Source organism: Salvelinus namaycush, chromosome 9, assembly GCF_016432855.1.
Source record: "Salvelinus namaycush isolate Seneca chromosome 9, SaNama_1.0, whole genome shotgun sequence".
Classification (NCBI taxonomy): domain Eukaryota; kingdom Metazoa; phylum Chordata; class Actinopteri; order Salmoniformes; family Salmonidae; genus Salvelinus; species Salvelinus namaycush.
The window spans coordinates 50819987-50843650 of record NC_052315.1 but is presented as its reverse complement, the minus strand read 5'-3'; the positions used below and the strand labels follow the sequence as shown (position 1 = coordinate 50843650).

At 43.7% G+C, this 23664-nt stretch overlaps 1 protein-coding gene across 1 annotated transcript in view; it reads right to left on the bottom strand.

The window, feature by feature from the left end:
• shank2b (SH3 and multiple ankyrin repeat domains 2b) overlaps positions 1 to 23664 on the bottom strand; it is a 143007-nt gene that overhangs the window by 104901 nt on the left and 14442 nt on the right. The window contains exons 6-8 of the mRNA XM_039000668.1: positions 7469 to 7636; positions 6009 to 6125; positions 2349 to 2426 (exon numbers count right to left, since the gene is read on the bottom strand). Of these exons, the coding sequence (XP_038856596.1) occupies positions 2349 to 2426; positions 6009 to 6125; positions 7469 to 7636 (363 nt within the window). The remainder of the gene's footprint in view (positions 1 to 2348; positions 2427 to 6008; positions 6126 to 7468; positions 7637 to 23664) is intronic.

The following is a 23664-nucleotide window of genomic DNA, read 5'->3' as shown; positions in this document are numbered from 1 at the left end:
AGAAACGACTTGAGGCTCTGGCTGCAACAAAGCAGGTCGACCATAGATTAGTCACTGAAGACAAAGTCCATACAAAGTCTCCACCCGAATCACACAGTACCTCCCATGAATATCCAGCTAGTTCAGTCACTGAAAAGTACGGCTGAAACCACCACTTGAATCACGACTTATCATGGAAATAAACTGAATAAACTCATCCCTCCTTTACAAATATGAAATTGTCTCCGTATTGAAAAACGAATAACACTTTCCTTAATGAGGCATGAGTGAAAATTAGCCCAAAATATACTTCCATTGTCAATTCCACAACTGAAATGAGTGCAATGAACCGATCAATGTAATACAGCAAGGACCTTACAGTAGCTACCGTACATTGGATTGGAGTAGCGGTGCTGTAATGTAATGCCAGCTAGAGTGTAGACCGAGGCTGTATCATCTCCAGCTGATGGTTTGATGATGAGAGCCAGGAGGTCCTCTCTGGGGGTGACAACACATGTCATGACTCCTGCTTCCCAGCTCATCTCCCAGAAACAACCTTCTGCTACAGTACTAACCACAATGATAGCCTGCTGGAACCCTTCTGCTAAAAACGATTACACCCCCCTCTTAACTCTGCACAGCAGAGTACACCACGCGCGCTCCGCTCTCTGCTCTGCTGTCTGTCTACCTGGTCCCAAACCATACGGAGGTAAGTTATGATGGCTGGGCAGAGAGGGACAGAGAGAAACAGACAGACAGGAAAACAAGGGGACCACAGAAACAGAGAGCAGAAGGAGGGTGAGAGAGAGAGTGGGAGAGAGAGATAAGATGGAGAGGGGAGGATTACCTTGTCCCAAACCATATGGAGATAAGGTGGGGTATGACGGCAGGGTGTGCTAGGAAGTGGAGCGGGATGTGATTTTAGGATGAAAGTGGGTCAGAAAAGAGGAGCAAGAAGTGAAGTGGTCCAATTTGCTCGGAATCAGTGGCACGTCCCAAATGGCACCCTGCTCCCTCTATAGTGCACTACTTTTGATCAGGGCCTATAGTGCACTATATAGGAAATAGGGTGCCATTTGGGATGCTACCCTTAATCTCAGCTCTTAAATTGTCACCATCAGTCAGCAGATGCCTGTTTAAACTGGGAAGACTTCATCAGAATTTGATTGGCTGTGGTGAATGCGGTTTATGGACCCCTTCAAATTAGCTGTAATTAAGGAGTCATTGTGGCAAGAAACAATTTCAGAAGTATGAAGGGGATGAATGAATAATAGAGAGAATTTGAGGACGCATCAGCGCTCAGCGGAAATGTACATTACATAAACAGCAACACTCCACTGACTCCAACATGATGCAAGAGAAGACAGTTGGCTCAGCTGGGGATCGGACCAAGTAATAGGAGTTCAGAGTAACTGAGGATGAGTTCAGACTGCTAAGAAAGCATGGGGAGGTAAAGAGGGGATTTGGTGAAAAATGTTCATCTTTCTACCATAAACATACCACAAAAAGGGAGATTCTTTCCCAGAATAAACATTATTTGTGTTTGTGTGCTTGGTACTAATGTACCTCACGCAGTAGTTCTTATTTTTTCATGCTATTTAAATAGCAATATGTCTTAGCAGCTACATAGGCCTGCTGCCAGTGAAAATAAAATAGGTCAAAACAATGTCTGTGTGAATTCACGGCTCAAATATTACTGTATCTGCATATATTATATTACTGTATCTGCATGAAAAGTAGTACACAGTTGGTGAACAGAATAGGAATGATACATGGGAAAAAAATAAAATATACAGTCAACTATAGCTAGAAAGCTATTTCGATATGCCTTCGATATGTTCTACTTCAACCCCCAAGATGCATCACACCTACAGTATGACTAATTGGTTGTTTGAGATGTACAACACCGTGGAATACTGACACATGCATGTAAACAACAATTAAAACACGAATAATTATCCCAGGACCACTGACGGCTTGTTCACAGCTACATAAAAGACTACCGTATAAGGAACCACTGACTCATATATAGTGCTTTGCTTAAATCAGTAGCAAACCTCTTGCACTCCCCTTCTGAAACGGCAAGTGAACCAAATGAGACCGAGAAAACACAGACTTAGACTTGCCACCTGCCTGCAAAAATAGTATCACATACTACACTACTGTAACCAGCTCTCTACTGCTGTAATTCATCTGAGAAAAGAAGAGCAGTGGAAACAATGGATGACCATTATACAGCATACCATATAGAAGAATGAAGCAATGTACTGGCCGTGTGGCTTGCTAGACTGGAGATTGGAATGTAGCCATCTATACTCCACAGCCTTTACTGTGAGCAGTACTGGTTAGAGGTGTGAGTCAGTCCATACCTGGAATGATGTCTGGCTTCTGTAGTTCTTCACTTCCTTGTTGGCACCACGAACAAGCAGTACTCTGGCACAGTGTTCCTTAGGGAGGAATAAATACAATTTTAAAAAAAGAGCGAGAGAGAGAGCGAGTAAGACACTGTAAGGGTTGTGACCAGGACCTCATTAATTTAAACTCCACCTCTCTTTCTCTCTCTCTCTCTCTCTCTTTCTGCAGCCAGCTATTGTACAGTATTACCCTCTTCTGTACTGAACCCATTTAACGAGAGAACCAGAAACCATCTTGCTCAAACGTTCCATTCCATCAACTGATCCAGACTGATTCCAGAACATTCCAGGACTGATCATTGTCCTGGAGATGCAGCTCACCCTGTTCTGGCTGATGATGCCTTGTGTCTGTTACCAGGTAACACCTCAGTTCTCCAGTAAGGATCTCAGTGCAGTAGATCTCAGTACACGTAGTGTAAAGATGGGTGAATAAAGAGATGGAGCTGTGGTAACTGTATGTGGCACTATAGCCTGCTGCTAGCTGGATTCAGCAGCCCACCCACGGAATGCTCCACTACAAACACACGCACGCACGCGAACATACACATACACGTGCCCGCAGACACACACACACACACACACACACAAACACACACACACGCGAGCATACACACACCCGTACAATCAGGCACACAAACACGCAGGCGCCCACGCACGAACAGTGCCTGCACATACATATACACACACACACACACACACACACACACACACACACACACACACACACACACAAACACACACACACAAACCCCAGTTCAAGCTAATACTCCGCCTACTGGGCGATTCCACGCCAGCATGGCCCGAAAATATTTTTAGTAACTCACATTTCAGTTGAATGCGTTCAGTTGTGCAACTCACTAGGTATCCCCTCTTTCCCTTTCCATGCAAATGTTATTGGGAGGAAGTATGTTTAACATGCTTTGTACATAGGAAATCATGATGAAAGTGCCCATTTTAGGCCCTTTTTAGACCTATGCATGCCTCCTGTAAGATCTTATGGACCATGAACCACACGTATACAGACAACATCTTGGTGTCATTATACTCCTTATAGTGTGCTCAAAAATATGGAGTATGGCTATATTCTGACATAGAATTTTCACATTAACTGATTCAACATGAACAATATCATTAACCAATGACATCCCTTGCTTGTTCAGCAAATGGGTAGTGCTATCCGGGGTCCTTGGGACGTCCCTGCCCGAAACCTTAACCCCTACTCTTACCCTAACCCTAACCTTAACCATAACCATAACCATTATAACTTTCGACTTAATTGTGTGACGGTGGAGTTGGACGTCCAAAGGATCCCTGCTAGCACTACCCTTCAGCAAATCACCAGCAGAGGGAGTTCCCGAATCCATTTTCCTAATCACTGTGTTGGTGGTGCTCATAAAATGTATCATAACTTTAAAAGTAGCAGAGAGCCCACTCTGGAAAGTTGAAAACAATCTGTCAAATAATTATCAAAATCAAAAGGGTACTTTCGAGATATGAATATTCATAGTTTTAATGTTCAATAAATTCAGAGGCATCGTGTCCATAGCGGGCACAGGTTTAGATTTATCTGGTTAAATGTTTTGTTGTTGGAATAATACTAGCTACCTAGAAATTGTATGAAGTTGGCTTTAGCTAGCCCAGATAAATTCCCAATCTCCCAACCTCATAACTAGCTACCAAGAAGCCATTTCAGGCTATCAATAAATTAAGAGTAGCTAGCTTGTCTAACTATCTTAGCTGGCATGTCTGCTGGCAATGTTGGTAGACTTTAGAAAAGCAAGCGATTACTAAATGTACAGAATAAGACTCATTCCTTTCAATCTGTTACCCAGATTTTAGCAGAGATGCAGAGAAGCATACTTAGTGTCTTAATAATAAAAACACACCAGTCAAGAGGATACAGACAGATCAAGGCAAGGGCGAAATTGTGGTGTAGATATTGGGGTGGATGAACAGTAGATAGGGGTTCCGGGGGGTCCTCCCCCGTAAATTTGTTTGACATTTTAAAACACATTTCCTGCAATTCTACACAGTTTGACAAAATGGACACTTTCATCTTGATTGTAAAAAGCATATCAAACATCCTCCCTCCCAATTAAGTTTCTATGTGAGAATTTCCAGAACAATCTAAGAAAACCTAAATATTTTCAGCCTATGTGTAACGGATTTCCTCTTCGTCTGAGGAGGAGTAGCAAGGATCGGACCAATGTGCAGCGTGGTAAGTGTCCATAATGAGATATTTAATAAATCAACAGAACACTTAACAAAAGTACAAACAAACAACCGAAACAGTCCCGTATGGTACAGACACAGGAAACAATCACCCACAACACACAATGAAAAACAGGCTACCTAAATATGGCTCCCAAATCAGAGACAATGACTGACACCTGCCTCTGATTGAGAACCATACTAGGCCCAACACATAGAAATCTAACAACAGAACAAAACATAGAAAAACAATATAGAATGCCCACCCCAACTCACACCCTGACTAAACTAAAATAAAGACATAACAAAGGAACTAAGGTCAGAAAGTGACACTATGCTGGCATGGAATCCCCCTACTTGCTCTTATTATATTCTACTGCCACTAGTCCTCAGATGTACAACAGATTATGCATAAAATATGGGGCAGATATCTATAATAATAATAATAACATTATGTGAAGGCTAAATCAGGCAGAAGTTGATCCCTCCTAGTTATCCCTCCTAGTGACTGTCATTACAATCAGAAAGCCACGGAGATAAACCTTGTCCGTGTAGGAGCTGAGCAGAGCACTTGAGGAAAGAGATTGCACAACACCAAACAATGGAGAGGGAATCATCTCTCTTTCTCTCTCTTTCTCTCTCTCTCTTACTCTTTCTCCCTGTCTCTCTCATCATTCCTCACTCTCTCTCTCTCTCTCTAATGGCAGGAGAGAGAGTTTCAAAAAAATCTGTGCCATATCTCATGGGAGCAGTGAACCCTACAGAGAACAGGAGAGATATTTCACACACACATCCCATGCTAAAACCACCATCTGGAAAATGTGTGTGTGTGTTTGTGTGTGTGCGTGTGTGTGTGTAATGCTCATATGACAGAGTGGAGGGATTAACATTTAAACTATAATTCATAGCCATTGACACAAGGATCACGTGCGCGCACAGTAATGAATGACATTACTAATTGTCATCATTCGTTTCCATCTATCTCTAAGCACCATATAGAACATGATAGATGGATACATTTTTGAATGTTAAGGCAATATTGACTAGTGTTCACCCAGGGTTCATCCGTCGCAGTGAAGCATATCATCAACAGCGTATCATCAGCAGCACATCCAGTCAATCTTTATCCATGTGACGAATCAACCGGATATTTATTCATCATCATTTCCCCCATCGCTAACAATAGCATCGTTTTCAGGATTGGAGTGAATTCCATTTCAATTCAGTCCAATCAGTTGACTTCTTGAATTGACTGAATTCAAATGGAATTGACCCTAATCCTGATTACTATGGGCCTGTACCAAAACAATACACTAATGGTATAATTAAAACATTGTAGATGGTATAATATAAACCCCTCTGTACAGTTGATTGACAGCTGCTTGGTGGTTTGTGTTTTCTCACCTGCTTGTATAGAGCACAGATGTGTAGAGCCGTGTTTCCCGAAGCGTTCTGGACACCTATATCTGCTCTGTAGAACAACAGGTGCTCCAGGTGCTGGACATGTCCATATCTACATGCCTGCCACACAAACACAGAGACCAGGTCAAATGATGTCCATACCTACAGGTCTGTTACACAAACACAGAGACCAGGTCAAATAATGTCCATACCTACAGGTCTGTCACACAAACACAGAGACCAGGTCAAATAATGTCCATACCTACAGGTCTGCCACGCAAACATAGAGACCAGGTCAAATAATGTCCATACCTACAGGTCTGCCACGCAAACACAGAGACCAGATCAAATAATGTCCATACCTACAGGTCTGCCACGCAAACACAGAGACCAGGTCAAATAATGTCCATACCTACAGGTCTGCCACGCAAACACAGAGACCAGGTCAAATAATGTCCATACCTACAGGTCTGTCACACAAACACAGAGACCAGGTCAAATAATGTCCATACCTACAGATCTGCCACGCAAACACAGAGACCAGGTCAAATAATGTCCGTACCTACAGGTCTGCCATACATACACAGAGACCAGGTCAAATAATGTCCATACCTAAAGGTCTGTCATACAAACACAGAGACCAGGTCAAATAATGTCCATACCTACAGGTCTGCCACACAAACACAGAGACCAGGTCAAATAATGTCCATACTTACAGGTCTGTCACACAAACACAGAGACCAGGTCAAATAATGTCCATACCTACAGGTCTGTCACACAAACAAACGAACAGAGAGGAGGTCCAAAAAAAAGGCATGTCCATATCTACCGGGACTATCATAGAAAATGAGGAGCCTGTAGACTAAAGATATCCTCAACTGTATCGTCTTGTTCTGCACACTAGATGTCAGTCAGAGTACCAACTGAGCTGAGCTATCTTACTGTTGTTTTGCTGCTGAAGGTCTAGCCAAGCTTGCTTCTCAACCAAAGCAATTCATAAAGTGAAACATCTACCAAAAGGGGAATTATTTCCAATCAACTACAAGATAGCTTATTCAAGGGAGTCCATATCATTTCATTGGCTTGGCTAATTTGCTTTAGTACTGTATCAGGCTCTGTAACTTGAGACTCCCAACTAAACCAGTATGTCGAACATTTGTATGTAAAACCCTTTGGGGAAAGGGGATACCTAATCAGTTGCACAACCGAATGCATTCAACCGAAATGTGTCTTCTGCATTTAACCCAACCCCTCTGAATCAGAGAGGTGCAGGGGGGCTGCCTTAATAGACTTCCACGTCAGCAGAGCCCGGGGAGTAGTTGTTGTTGGGGGTTAACTGTTAACTTGATCAAGGGCAAAACAGCAGATTTTTCCACCTTGCCAGCTTACTGGCCCAAAAGGTTACTGGCCCAAAGCTCTTAACCGTTAGGCTACCTCTATATAAATCCAATCGATTATTACACCTGGTGTATCTCGTGCCAGCCGTTTTCGTCATGGCAAGAGATGGTGGCGTGGGCCCTCAGTAGCAGCTCACAGCAGCTTGGGTCTCCCTCCACCAGGACTGTATGGTAGAGGGGGGTCAGACTCTGGCTGTCCTTGTAGTCTGGTGATGCGCCCAGGTCCAGTAGAGCCTGAGGGGGGCGACAGAGAGTATTAGGGTGAGCAATTTAGGTTTAAGTTGACGTTGCTGATCTTAGGTCAGTTTTTTTTTAAATCCACTAGTGGTTAAGGTTAGGTTTGGGGAAGGGGAAGCTGATACATCCTAGATCTGTACATAGGAGAAACATCAGCCCTGAGCTAAACTTTATTTATAGTAACTGTCCAATGTTTCCCGATTTCTATAAAAGATGACCTATAATTAATTACAATATGAGTGAAATAGCTGTGAAAAAAATTGTATTTAAGCAAAAAAATTGTATTTAAGCAAGTTAAATAGACGTTTTTCTGTGTTGGAATGGTGTGGGCGTACCCCAACAACAGAATGGTGTGGGCGTATACCGGTCATTAAAAACATTCATGCAGTAGCCCGCTTATTGGCCAGCTCATCCTCCTTAGGATGATGACAGGAGGAAATAGTGAAGAAGAGATGTTTGAGATACAAGTTTGAGGTGGGGTTTTTGAAGTGTTTTTTTCTCCAATTTATACACTGAACAAAATAATAAACGCAACATGCAAGAATTTCAAAGAGTTACAGTTCATATAAGGAAATCAGTCAATTGAAATACATTCAGTAGGCCCTAAAATATGGATTTCACATGACTGGGAAAAAAGGTAGGGGCACGGATTAAAAAAACAGTCAGTATCTGGTGTGACCACCATTCTCCTCATGCAGCGCGACACATCTCCTTCGCATAGAGTTGATCAGGCTGTTGATTGTGGCCTGTGGAATGTTGTCCCACTACTCTTCAATGGCTATGCAAAGTTGCTGGATATTGTTCGGGAACTGGAACATGCTGTCATACACGTCGATCCAGAGCATCCCAAACATGCTCAATGAGTGACTAGTCTGGTGAGTATACAGATCTTTGCGACATGGGGCAGTGCATTATCATGCTAAAACATGAGGTGATGGCGGCAGATGAATGGCACGAAAATGGGCCTCAGAATCTCGTCACGGTATCTCTGTGCATTCAAATTACCATACATAAAATGCCATTGTGTTCATTGTCTATAGCTTATGCCTGCCCGTACCATAACCCCACCTCCACCATGGGGCACTCTGTTCACAACTTCGACATCAGCAAGCCGCTCGCCCACACAATGCCATACCACCATCTGCCCGGTACAGTTGAATCCAGGATTAATCCGTGAAGAGCACACTGGAGAAGCGTGAGGATGAAGAGCACACAGATGAGCTTCCCTGAGACGGTTTCTGTGCAGAAATGATTTGGTTGTGCAAACCCAGTTTCATCAGTTGCGAGGCCTGTTTGGACATACTGCCAAATTCTCTAAAACGACGTTGGAGGCGGCTTATGGAACAGAAATGAACAATTCAATTATCTGACAAAAGCTTTGGTGGACATTCCTGCAGTCAGCATGCCAATTGCATGCTCCCTGAAAACTTGAGCAGCCTGTGGCATTGTGTTATGGGGGAAAAACTGCACATTTTAGAGTGGCCGTTTATTTTTCCCCCAGCACAAGGTGTACCTATGTGATGATCACGCTGTTTAATCAGCCACACCAGATGGATTATCTTGGCAGAAATGCTGTCTAACAGGGATGTAAACAAATTAGTGCACACAATTTTGGATTTTTTATTTCAGCTCATGAAACATGGGACCAACACTTTAAATGTTGCGTTTATATTTTTGTTCATTGTAGTACAGGATTAGTATTTGATGAGTCAACATTATTTTGGTAAGTTTTAACAGAATATTAACTTCTAAAAGTGAGATTTTCACTGGACAGTTACTGTAAAGTCTGCATGTAGAATGCAGTGCAGTACAGTATCCTCCAAACACCAGCTTCGAGGGCATTATCACTTTTAGACAATGGGTTACCAACATATTCAAATAATGATTGACATATGTTCATTAAAAACATTATTTTAATTAACTTATTCATACTATTTCCTCCTTCCACAAGATATAGTCCCGACACAAATCTAGGGTTGCTGGAGACCCAGTTGTTCAGTCTTTTTGTTCTGTATCTATAGACACGACCCAGTCATTCGTTCTAAATGTTCCATTGCCATACTGGCTGACAGTGGCAACGTTCTCATCCCTTATTGATTGCAAGCCAACTACGGCTAACTTACAATCACATTAAAAAGTGCAGCCAGAATAACAGTAATATAGATGCATTTGCATTTGTTTAAGCTGTTTTCTAGTGACATTTATTTGGATACATCCATAACAATAAGCTAATGAGGTGTGATTTCGCCTGGCATAGAAAATGTGCTCTCTCGTCAGGACAGTGTTGTTCAGAGGAGCTAGCCAACAACACAGCTACAGTAACACAATCACAAACATCGAATTTGAATATTGAAACATTGTTGCAAATGTCAGAAAGACAGACAGCAAAGTTTATACAAATCCTCTGTTGAAAACTAAAAGTTAGTCGAAAAGAAATGTGAGATAATGTCTCACAGATGGTTTTTGTACTGATGAGACAATGAATTGCGCAGTCAGATGGAACCGAGTAAATAGGCATTTTAATGTCATAGATTTAGCAGGTGGCAACTTGTGGAATAGACACCGGCTGGAATGCAGTTTTAACCAATCAGCATTTAGGAATAGATCCACCCGTTGTATAAAACTTGTTTTTAACATGCCTCTTTATTGCTTTACAATATTGTAGCGACCCTTTAGCTCTATTATGTGGGGGGGCTCATGGGGAAAGTATGGAGGAAGGAGTTGCCCCTAGTTCAGATAACTCACTAGGTTTGGGGGGTTGAGGGGGATCTGAGCGAGAGCGAGACAGATCGAGACTGAGGGGAGAGTGATAACGTTTCTCTGAGTTCCGCTAAGTTCATCCTCGATACGGATGCCAGTAATGACCCAGGAAAGAGAATGAGTTGTTGCCGATTACAGTCACATATTTGACAAGCCAGAGAATAACTATTGTGTAACACGCCGGGAGCTTCTAGAATTTGATAGCCTGTCCAGGCGGCCATGTGCGCCAGAATGCCGGCGACTGTGATCGAGCACAAACACGTAAGGCATGAACCTGCAAGTGGGTCAGATCTCAGAATTTCGGGTCTGTTGGACCCGTGAAGACCTCTACCCAGACAGTTTTGTTACTCCAATGTGGGTCTTTGTTACTCCCAGAGCTGCTACCAGGAAATGAACAGTAAATAAACTTTTGTGAAGGTTTGGTGTGGTAGGGCTATTATTAGCCTTAGCTACTGCAGGCCAATGAAGGCAGTGCGTACCGGAGCTCCAACTGACTTCGACAGTTGAACTTGAGGTGAGGAAGAAGGCCTACCAGAGCTACTCTTTTAATCTAATAATATACTGCTTAACTATTCTGATCGAAAATTAACGAATTATCCTCCTTCTGTATGCCTATATCTGTATAGCAGTAGTAGCCTCTCTGACAAAGATAAAGAATGCATGTTGCTGTCGGGAACATGGCACCTAAGCTTTTCTTCCTTTATATATATTTTTAAAATATGAACCCATTTAATCCCGATTCTTTTCCCCCAGACATGAAAATATTCAAATCAAGTGTCATTAGTAACCCTTTGACGTAATCAATCATTATTTTTTGAAATTTTAATGGAAAAGTAGGTGAAAAAGTGTGTTTTATGGTCGGTCACAAATGTTACCGGTGGGATAATGTTACGTATATGGAATTAACATATTTCTCCTATGCAGTTATCAAAGTTCTTATATATCCCAACCCAGTTATTAACAGATTTAAAACTCTGTCACTAGCAGTCCCCAGCATTGCCACTAGAATGCCCCGTCACATTCTAGTGTGACTATTTTACACATCAAAAACCATTATACGACACCGATATGAAAACTGAGAGCAAAGACAAAAAAAGAAACAACCATCAATGTATTTCAACATTGTTACTTTATTGTAACAAACATTGTAACATTATTACTTTAGTACAACATGTATTGAAACATTAATATTGTAACTTTATTGTAACATTTGAACTTGTACTTTAGTGCAATATTCATTGTAACATTGTCATTGTGACATTTTAGTGCAACATTCACTAACAACTGTATAGCAGTCGTGTGATTCATTCCCACTGAACATAAAGGTAACATTTAGGATAGAGGTAGCCAGTAGAATAAAATATACACTGAACAAAATACAATTATATATATATATATATTTAAAAAGCACCACTGCACAATGAGTGCTTATATATACGTATATATATATCATAGAGTTAGGCTTCAGAACCAAGTGCAAGATTAGTTTGTGCATCACTATTTTAAACTGTGATCAGTCAGACCTAATGTCATACAGTACGTCTTGAATCAATTGATCCTCTTTTACAAAAACATTTCACTCTTTTTGATTGTCTTTTTCGTCGACTTTTCTTTTCTTCCTAGAGTACGTTGTACTGCTTCTCCTCACCCTTTTGTCGACTTTTCTATTTTTCTTTTATTGTCTTTTTCAGCCCTTTTTCATTCACTCTTATCTCCTTTTCTACTGTCCATGGTATATCTTGAAGCACTCAATGTGCAGTGGCGCTTTGCATTTCTCACATGCATAGGTAGTACGTTTGTCACAATGACGACTTCTCTGGAACCCGTGCATCGTGTTGATTGGCCAGTGAGAAGTTTTGTCATATCTTGCCTGATCTTCAACAGTAGCAGCCAGTAAAGATCTCCTTCCGTGGCTCAGTGGTTTCGTGCCAAACTTTTGCATATTTGGGCTGTATACTATGTGTTTTGGAATCACATCAGTGGCAGGCCTCTTCGATCGTTTGAACACTCAATCTTCATTTTTGACCACATGCAGCTTTTCCCTTGGCTCTTCTGGCTGACCCCTATGGCTTGTAGAGCCCCTTGGCTCTTCTGACTGGACCCTCTGGCGGGTAGAGGCCCTTGGCCCTTCATTATCAACAATGGAGGGGGTGGGGGAGGTTGTGGATGGGGGGGGGGGGGGGGGGGGGGTGAGGGGTAGGTCATCATCACTGATAACGTTGTTCCTGTCATGATCTGTTTGCATGGGTCCATACTCCATATCTGACCCATCGCTATCACAATCACTCAGGACAGCATCTTTCTCATTTTGAGGGATAACTGCAATGTTGCATGCCTTGTCTGGGCAGTCACCTAGATCCAACATATCCCGAACTTGACTCAAAGTGAAACTAAAAGAAAGAACAGAGTAGAAAGTTACGTAAAACAAGAGCATGTATGTGTATAACTTTGTGTATACCTAGATGCACTGTGTTATCCCGCTGGTCACTATTGTTGCCGTCAACATGTTTACACATTCTCTGACCACACTGAACAAAGTTGAGTAATTGCAAATGCATATATCAATACTAGACACCTTAAAGATGATGTGTACCAAAAATCTTTGTCCTAACTTGATGTTAACATACTTTACAAACCTTTTGTTTGGGAGCTTTGATGCAGCCATCCTCTTCTCATGGTGCAACCAGGAAGTAAACAGCTCTGACAATTTACACTAAACATGTGACACATCTTTCATTGAGACCCTTTATTATTTCAATATTTGCTGGAAATGCATTGATATATCATTCAGTAACATTTTTAGAGCCTTATAACTGAATAAGTTTTTTACGGTCACTATTGTGACCGATGGGATTAAATAGGTTAGTATCATACAGTGGATGCCTAAGCCTATTAGGCCTATATGAATGAAATACCCTGAAGCATTTAGCACTCAAATCTCTGACAGCTAAATTGTGAGGTGGACAATTATTGTTTTAGGAAAGTAAAAACCTGTCACACCCTGATCTGTTTCACCTGTCTTTGTGATTGTCTCTACCCCCCTCCAGGTATCGCCCATCTTCCCCATTATCCCCTGTGTATTTATACCTGTGTTCTCTGTTTGTCTGTTGCCAGTTTATCTTGTTTGTCAAGTCAACCAGCGTGTTTGTGTCTCAGCTCCTGCTTTTTCCAGTCTCTCTTTTTCCCGCCCTCCTGGTTTTGAGCCTTGCAAGTCCTGACTCTGAGCCCGCCTGCCTGACCACTCTGCCTGACCCTGAGCCTTTTGCCCCACCTCTGGATTATTGACCTCTGCCTACCTTGACACTGAGCCTGCCTGCCGTCCATTACCATTGCCCCACCTCTGGTTTACTGACCCCTGCCTGCCTTAACCTGTCTATTGCCTGTCCCTGTTGGATTATTAAACCATTATTAATTCGACGTGTCTGCATCTGGGTCTTACCTTCATACCTGATTAAAAAAAACAAAAAAAACAATAGGCTATAAAGTTTTTAATATGCTACACATCAGAGCACAATGAATAGGTTTTTTGTCATTTGTTAGAGGCATTTTTTAAGGACACGTAACTGTTGGTTATTTGGCCAATATTGCTTGTTTATTGATGCCGCTGGCAGTGCCAGGTCTGTGGTTTCTTTCTCTCTCTCTCTTTCTTCTCTCAGATCTGAATGGATCTCTCGGATCTGAACCTGCACGGGTCTTTTTGGATCTGTTTTTACATAGGTCGTTTCGAAATGGGTCTGATTGTCATCCTTGGGTCCATTTCGGAACAGGTCTCCGTTTAAATGTTTTTATTTATGCATATCGGGTCCGGTGGGAAAGCCACGGATCCATTTCGGAACAGGTCCAACTTTTTGGACCCATGAAGACCTCTACGGCTGGGTAACAGGAAGACGCAGACTACCCCCTTGCATCCGCACAGCGATAGGCTAGTCGAAAGATTCATGTGTACTTTAGGTGCTCAACTAGCCCTTGAGACTGCCCAGGAACCAGAGCGATTGGGACATCCAATTTCCGCTCATTCTCATGGCCTATCAAAGTGAGGTGCAGGAGTCAACGGGCTGCCCTCCTGCACTGTTGTTGCTGGGGAGAGAACTGAGGAGTCCACTTGCGTATGGGTGGCAACCTGACGCACCAGCTCCCGCAGCAGGTCCTGAGTGTTCATGTCAGCTGCAGGCCTGCTTGGAGGTGGCCCACGACCTCATCGCCGCAGCACACCTTCCACAGAGAGCCATTGTAGGGGAGATTGGGTTAAGTTTAGTTTTTTTATATTCAGCATCACTACATCAAGGGAAATATAGTATTCTACATGCACTCACCGGACAGTTTAGGTACACGCATCTAATACCGGGTCTGAACCCCCCCCCCCCCCCTTGACTCCAGAACAACCTGAAATCTTTAGGGCATTTTAAAAGGTGTCAGATAAGTTCGACAGGGATGTTAGTTCATGCTGACGCGATGGCAGTTGCAGCAGATTGGACGGTAGTACATTCATGCTGTGAACAGCCCGTTCCATCTCATCCCAAAGATGCTCTATTGGGTTGAGGTCTGGGGACTGACCAGGCCACTAAAGTAAACTGAACTCACTGTCATGTTCCAGGCTATGTTTTTCCACTCCTCAATGGTTCTCTGTTGGTGATTGCGTGTCCACTGGAGCCACATTTTCTTGTTCTTAGCTGAAAGGAGTGGAACCCGGCGTGGTCATCTGTGGCAATAGCCCATCCGTGACAAGGATTGACGAGTTGAGCATTCCGAGATGCTGTTCTGCACACCACGGTTGTACCTCGCCGTTATTTGTCTGTTTGTGGCCGGCCTGTTAGCTTGTACGATTCTTGCCATTCTCCTTCGACCTCTCTCATCAACAGGCTCTTTTCGCCCAAAGGATTACTGCTGACTGGGTGTTTTTTGTTTGTCGCACCATTCTTGGTAAACCCTAGACACTGTCATGTGTGAAAAGCCCAGGAGGGTGACCGTTTCTGAGATACTGGATCCGGCACTCCATATCAAGCTCAAAATTGCTTAGGTCACTTGTTTTCTTCATTCTAACGCCTCAGTGCCTGCCTGCCTGCTTTATATAACAAGCCACAGCCACGTGACTCACTATTTGTAGGAGTAATCCATTTTCATGAATGGGGTGGTGTACTTACTAAACTATGGGGTAAATTGAGCATAGGGACAGGGTAAGTTGAGCCGCCTTGGGGAAAATGGGTGATGGTGCTGGTAGGTCAAAGTTGAATACATGGAATGGGGGTGTGGTACTGTATAGCTTAAATGTATGCCTACTGTGGCATACAGCAGGTTAGCCACCAGTGGGAGACTTGTCGCGGCGATGGCTCCCTCAGCTGGACGTGCCAGATCTCAACAGGCTCTCCAGTCAGGACTAATTGTGGCTGATTGTGGTTGGTGAGTAATTTGTAATTGTTTACATTTTTTTATTTAACTAGGCAAGTCAGTTAAGAACAAATTCTTAATTACTATGACAGCCTACCCTGGCCAATTATGGGACTCCCAATAACAGCTGGATATGATGCAGCCTGGATTCAAACCAGGGACTGCAGTGATACCTCTTGCACTGACATGCAGTGCCTTAGACCGCTGAACCACTTGAGAGCCCAGTAATCAAGAGGCTGATTGCTCACCAGCTGGACGAGTTCCATAAAGCTGCCAGAAGGGCAGCACACAAGGTTGGGGACTAGGGGGAAGAGAGGTAACTCCTGTATAATCGTGCTCAGTACCAGAGATAACGAAGGGAGCTCGGTTTTGTTCCCCACAGGATACAACAAGACTCCGGAGTCCAGAAGACGGTATCCCGGAGGAGGTCTCCTGGAGGAGACCTATTCTTTTCTCTTTGATTGTTATTTAATAAACACCCTTGAAACCGAGCTAATACAATTGTGTCCATGTCTGATCTGTATAAACGTCTTGACCAAACCCACTGGTCTGTCACAATTGGTGGAGAATGCGGGCATTCTGATAACATGGTCAGATCAGGGTTGACGTTTACGCAGCATAAGCTTGGACAAGTTGATCGTTCAGTTCGTCCGGGCCCAACAGACGGTTCAGGAACGAATGCTGGAGGAAAAGCGGCTACAAAATGTTTGCCAAGTTGAAGAAAACAGGAAGCTACAAGGAGGAACGCCTACTGAATCGCATCCAAACCAGTTTTTAATCAAGCTAACGGAGGATGATGACATCGAAAACATACCTCTGCATGTTTGAACCGACAGCGCTACGGGAAGGATGGCCAAGGCCGAAGTGGGTAAGTCTGCTGGCCCCGTACCTGTCCGGGAATTCCCAAAAGGCGTATTTGGACCTTAACAACGAACAGGCAGCTAACTACGACATATTCAGACAGGCCCATCGGGCCCAACTGGTCCACGACTGGAGGTACGTGGCCGACGCCTCCCCCCCAAGCCCAGATCAGCCACCTAGTGCGAATCAACAGGGCGTGGCTCCTAACCGATGTATCCACCCTCTCCATCATAGACGAAGTGGTCATGGATCGCTTCTTACTGGCGCTACCCCACGACATGAAGAGTCTTTGCACGCCCCAGACCTTGAAGTGCCTCCCGGGAGCAGTGGAGATGCATCAGAACACCAAGGCCCTCCTGAAGGGGAGCCGGGCCGAGTTGGAGACCCGTCCAAGAGGATGGAAGGATACCCCCACCGCAGTATATCCCGAACCGACAGTCGACCCCAGGTAGATGGAGATCAAAGGGGGTGTTTTGAGTGTGGCACCCAGAGGCACCTTGCATGGAATTGCCCGGATCGAGAGGATTCAATGCCATCAGCAAACCCCGGAGGCGAGGTGGGCCACGCAGTGAACTATGTCACCTCCTGTTACACTCATAGCCACGAGGCTGCTGGCCTAGGGGACCGAACGTGGTAGGGAGATGTCCGTTTCATGTGTCCACAGTGACAGAAAGCGGTGTCCAACCGTACAGGCCAATATCGTGAGGCCACAATGGGTCTGCCAGATGATGGTGGGTGCCGTACCGGAGTTGCCAGTACCCCTCCTCGTGGGACGAGATTGTCCACTGTTCAGGGCACTGTGGAAGCAGGAGCTGAGGAAAAATGTACGAGCCGGCGGAAGACAAGAGCGAGGATGACCCGTTGAATGCTTGGCCCGGAAGCAAGTTGACAAACCCGTAGTCGGAGTCCAGTGAACAACTGTAGGAGGAGCCCATTCCCCTCATCGATTTCGAGGGACCAGCCGGGACACCCACTGTGGGCCAACTGTGGGGGCAGTTTGGGACTGCCCAGTGGGAGGATTCGAACTTGAAAGCCGCTACTTGAAAGCTACTTCCGGGGGTGAGTGACTGGCGATACCCCCATTTCCAAATCAAGAATAACCTTTTGTATCAGGTGTCGTGCCAACAGGGGGAGCTTCGAGAGGTACTGTTGCTGCCCCAACGGTACGTGGGAATTGTTCACCTGTTGGAGGCGCACCTGGGAATGGAGAAGACCCGGGAACGGATCACCGCCCAGTTCCACTGGCCCGGGATGAGGAGGGCTGAGTAAGATTATTGTCACAGCTGCCCGGAGTGTCAAATCACTGCTCCAAAAGCACACTTCCGAAACCCGCTGACCCTCCTACCGATCATCGGGGAGCCCTTTGAACACATCACCTGGACATAGTGGGACGCCTGGTAAAATGGCATGAGGACACTGGTACATCCTGGTAATAGTAGATTATGCCACCCGGTATCAGCCATTCCCCTACAGGCAGCGGTATCCAAGGGAATCACCCAGAAGCTGTTCCACCTCTTTAGCCAGGTGGGCAACCCGAATGAGATCCTGACAGACCAAGGTACTGAGTTTATGTCCCGCCTAATGAAAGATTTGTGTGCTCTCCTGCAGATCAAGCATATCTGGGCCTCCATCTTTCCCCTGCAGACGAATAGGCTTGTCGAGCAGTTCAATAAAACGCTCAAACAAATGCTGTGGAAGGTCATCGAGCAGGACGGATAGAACTGGGACCAGCTACTACCCCAGCTAATGTTCTCGGACCGAGAAGTGCCCCAGTCATCCACCAGGTTTTCCCCTTTCGAACTCCTCTATGGGAGGAGGCCACGTGGCCTACTGGATCTCGCCAAGGAGGTGTGGGAAGCCCAGCCGACCCCCTTACACAGTGTGGTAGAACACAAGGAGAGGGCCCAACACGCCAAAGCCCAGGTCTACAATCGGGGAACCCAGCCCAAAAAATTCCAGGTGGGAGACAAGGTGTTGGTCGTAATCCCCACTGCAGTAAATATGTTCCTGGCAACATGGCACGGGCCGAACAAGGTGATAGAGAAGCTGGGACCCATCAATTACCGCATACGGCATCCGGGGAGACCGAAACCCCAACAGATTTACCAAGTTAACTTATTGAAGAGTTGGCACGAGAGGACAGCCTTGGCCGTGTTATGGTTGGGTAATTGATGGGGCTGATTGCTCACCAGCTGGACGAGTTCCATAAAGCTGCCAGAAGGGCAGCACACAGAGTTGAGGACTGGGGTGGAAGAGAGGTTACTCCCGTATAGTCGTGCTCATACCAGAGATAATGAAGGGAGCTCCGTTTTGTTCCCCACAGGATACAGCAAGACTCCGGAGTCCAGAAGACGGTATCCCGGAGGAGGTCTCCTGGAGGAGACCTATTCTTTTCTCTTTGATTGTTATTTAACTTCTCTAGGGTAGGGGGCAGCATTTTCACATTTGGCTGAAAAGCATACCCAAATTCAACTGCCAGTTACTCATCCCCAGGAGATAAGATATGCATATTATTAGTAGATGTGGATAGAAAACACTCTGAAGATTCAAAAACTGTTTGAATCATGGCTGTGAGTATAACGGAACTTATTTAGCAGGCGAAACCCCGAGGACAAACCATTCAGATTTTCTTTTTTTTTGAGGTCACTGTCTTTTCAATGAGTTTTCATTGAAACCAGATTTCTAAGCGAATTGCTTGCAGTTCCTACGGCTTCCACTAGATGTCAACAGTCCTGAGAAATAGGTTGAGGTTATTCCTTTGTGTAATGAAGAAATACGGCCATCTTGAAGTCGAGGCACTCCAGGTGTCCTGGACATGCGCTTCAATCAAACAGAAGGCATGCTACATATCGTTTTAATCCTGTATTGAAGACATATCATCCTGTCTTCAATTTTATCGATTATTAACGTTAAAAAATACCTAAAGTTGTATTACAAAAGTAGTTTGACATTTTTTGGTAAAGGTAACCTTTGAGATATTTTGTCGTCACGTTTGAGCAAGTTGGAATAATCGAACAAAAGGACCATTTGTGATGTTTATGGGACATATTGGAGTGCCAACAACAGAAGATCGTCAAAGGTAAGGCATGAATTATATTTTTATTTCTGCGTTTTGTGTCGCGCCTGCTGGGTTGAAATGTTTTCTCTCTTTTGTTTACTATAAGTGCTATGCTCAGATAATAGCATCGTATGCTTTCGCTGAAAAGCCTATTTGAATTCTGACATGTTGGCTGGATTCACAACCAGTGTAGCTTTAATTTGGTATCTTTCATGTGTGATTTAATGAAAGTTTGATTTTATAGTAATTTTCATAGTAATTCATTTTAATTTGGCGCTCTGCATTTTCTCAGGCTTTTTGCCAAGTGAGACAGTAGCGTCTTGCCTAAACTAAATAAATATGAACTTTACCGAACAAAAAATACATGTATTGTGTAACATGAAGTCCTATGAGTGTCATCTGATGACGATTATCAAAGGTTAGTGATTCATTATATCTCTATTTCTGCTTTTTGTTACTGCTCTCTTTAGCTGGAAAAATGGCTGTCTTTTTCTGTGACTTGGCTCATACCTAACATAATCGTTTGGTGTGCTTTCGTCGTAAAACCTTTTTGAAATCGGACACTTTGGCTGGATTTACAACAAGTGTAGCTTTAACCCTTTCATGCGTGAGTTCCAAATATCTCTAACGGTCACCCCAGCGTGAGTTGTTTTATGCACGTGATGTTAGAACGTTCTCTCCAATTCCAGAATGTGATTGTTATGTAACAGTACATTTAATCTGCGCTGCCCTCAAACCAAAGCAAGCCGCCTGTTTTATTTGTCAATTTTAAATTATTTTCTAAACAGTTTTTTATTTTATAATAACAGTTTGAAATGAGGTGTGTTCCGCCTCATTCATTCACATAAAAGTAGTCATTTTTACTTTTGCGGACCAATTAATTGTTTTGACATTTCTGACCCGGACAAAATTCCCCAAACACTTCTCAATTGTTTGTGCAGTTCAAGTCTGCAGACATTTACTCATCTGCCGTCCAGCATACACGTGTTCATATTTTCCACCTGTCGCCTGCATCGCAATCAAAGTTGTTTTCGTTACCAATAATAACTTTGGAAATGAGTGCGTTTCTATCAAAGTGCCTTATTACGTTATAATAGTTTCTGCATGTCGTGTTATGTCATTTCTACTGTAGCATCATGTTTTTGTGTATATTCCTTATAACCGCGGACACGCGATGTAACGTTACTCATTTCATAACATGTATGGTGTTATACTCAATGCTTAGGTATCTAGCTACAGTCTTATTAGCTCTGGAAAACAATGCTAATTGCATCACGGATGTATTAGCATGTGTTGTATGTTGAAGCTACCCTGGCCTTTTGACTCCCAAGTGGCACAGCGTCTCAGTGCTAGAGGCGTCACTACAGACACCCATCTTCAAATCCAGACTGCGTTTCTATCAAAGTAAGTGCCTAATTACGTTATAATAGTTTCTGTGTCGTGTTATACCGTTTCTACTGTAGCTCATACGTCCGTATGGAGCATAATATATTTGTGTATATTCCTTATAACCGCGGACACGCTAGGTAACGTTACTCATGTTACTCATGTTACTCACCTTTTATGGTGTTATATTCAATCATGCTTATGTAGCTAGTTACATTATTCTATTAGCTCTGTAAAACAATGCTAAATGTGTCAGAAGTATTGGCATGTTGTATTTTGACGCTACCCTGGAAAAATATCTTATACCACTTGGTCGTTTTCTGAGTTCATTCCACAAAGCTGTTTATCATGTCGGCCTTATCCACTGCCCACATTTTGAGGTAATAGTCAAGCACGCAGTCTGGTTTGATGTTTCTCTGTCTGGTTTGTTTCTCTCTCCCGTCAGGTGGTTCACCTTCCCTGTGGCCGACATGGTTGCTGTATGGACAGTGGAGAGGACATGGACGTCTCGTTTGTCATGGCACTTTACTGCCAGCTTTTGACATCTCTTGTTTTGTATAACGGGTCATTTAGGATGGCAGTAGCGTTGATGATGAAATGCAGTCATAGCAGCAAAACTAGAAAGCAGTCTTGGGAAAAGAGGGTGGCAAAGAAGGGAGTTGCAAACATAGGATCTCTGCTCCAGTATTCTCTTAGGGAGTTCTTCTTTACTGTCACCAGGAATGTATACATTTCACTAATTGTGGTTGTCCCCCCACTCCTGGTGTAACAGTATAACTTTACGTCCGTCCCCTCGCCCATACCCGGGCGCGAACCAGGGACCCTCTGCACACATCAACAACAGTCACCCACGAAGCATCGTTACCCATCGCTCCACAAAAGCCGCGGCCCTTGCTGGGCAAGGGGAACCACTACTTCAAGGTTTCAGAGCAAGTGACGTAACTGATTGAAACGCTATTAGCGCGTACCCGCTAACTAGCTAGCCATTTCACATCCGTTACACTGGCTCTCTCTTATCCTGTAGCTTCAAGGCATAGCGATTGGTCTCTACTATGTCTCCCACCAGCTCCTCTGTCAGAAACAACTTGAAGCACTCTGCCTCAGATGGAAATGGCAAAGGGCGTTGCACTCCAGACTGGGACTCATCAACACAATCAGCAGGGCCAGGAGGGGTGAAATGGCTGGCAGCCTTCCAGCTACCACAGAACTCCTGTACTTCATCCACTGTCAGTCTGCCACCATCACCACCAGCATCTTCTAATGGAACTGGGACTTTGTCAGTGGACAAGGGGTCCTCAGATTCAGGGTTCTCAATGGCTACAAGGTTGGGGGGCAGCTACTCACTGTCAGAATCTGATTCCTGACTTTCATACTCAGACTCAAAATCTCCAGAATTTCCACATTTGTGAGTTGTCTCCTTTTGAAAGTTATTGCTAATGCTACAGCTTAGCTCACTATCTACATACATAAACAACAACACTGAATGGTTTAGAGTGAGAGGGTACGTGTTTGACTGCCAGCACGCGCCACTTGTCTCAATAAATCACTATCAGAAAATGTTTTGTGTGGCAATTATTTGTGTATTTACTGTTTTATTCACATGTTTTCAATTCTATGTGACAAATCATGCATTCCGATTCTTGCACAGATTGTAATGGGCACATATGTGTGTAAAATACTTTTTTGAAGGTTGTACTGATTATGATGAGCTAAGCTAATTCCAGCTGTGTAGCCATGTTTGTTGACATACAATGCATTCTGGGTTTCACGTAATCGTCTGTTTGACCAAAGATGTTATAACAAAATGAGGTGAGTAAGAGTTCACTAATTTTTTGAGGACTTCCGGAAATGAAGGGTGGGATGTGAACGACAGTGATTGACACACCCCTTCAACATGCATACTATAAACAGACCAAACTCATCTTGTCTTCTCTTATTATCTTCGGTTTCTGTGAGGAACAAATGCATGGCTGCGCGCTGAAACTAATCGTCGGATTACTTTCGATTTCAAAAGTGTTTTACCTAATTATTTCGATCAATGGTGAGCTCACCCGTGATGTGATTAATTATACATAATAATTGCTATTAGCTAATTCATATTGTAGTTTATGTCAGCCGAGAGTTAGAAAATATTACTGCTTGTGTTGGGTCAATCTTTCCTCAGTTAGCGCTTGGACAAATGTAGCCTACATTTTTCCGGTTAGGATGATTGTGTTATGCTATATATACTTCTGTGAATATCTGAACATTGCATCCCAAAATAAACTGCTCACATTCTGGACATAACTTTGTAAGGACTGTGTTTGTGTAAATAGTTTCTGAAAAAAGTGTGGCCAGCTCAAATGCTGATTGTTGCTTCATTCGAAACTGGCCGTTCTAAACAAGCGTTCTAAATGAGTGTTCTAATCACACGGGTGTGATCGTACGCTTCAGGGACCACTGTAGAACGATCACACCTGTGTGATGGTACGTGTGAAAGGGTTAAAATGGTGTAAAATATGCTTGAGGAATAAAAATTATGGGATTTCTGTTGTTTTGAATTTGGCGCCCTGCAGTTTCACTGGCTGTTGACGAG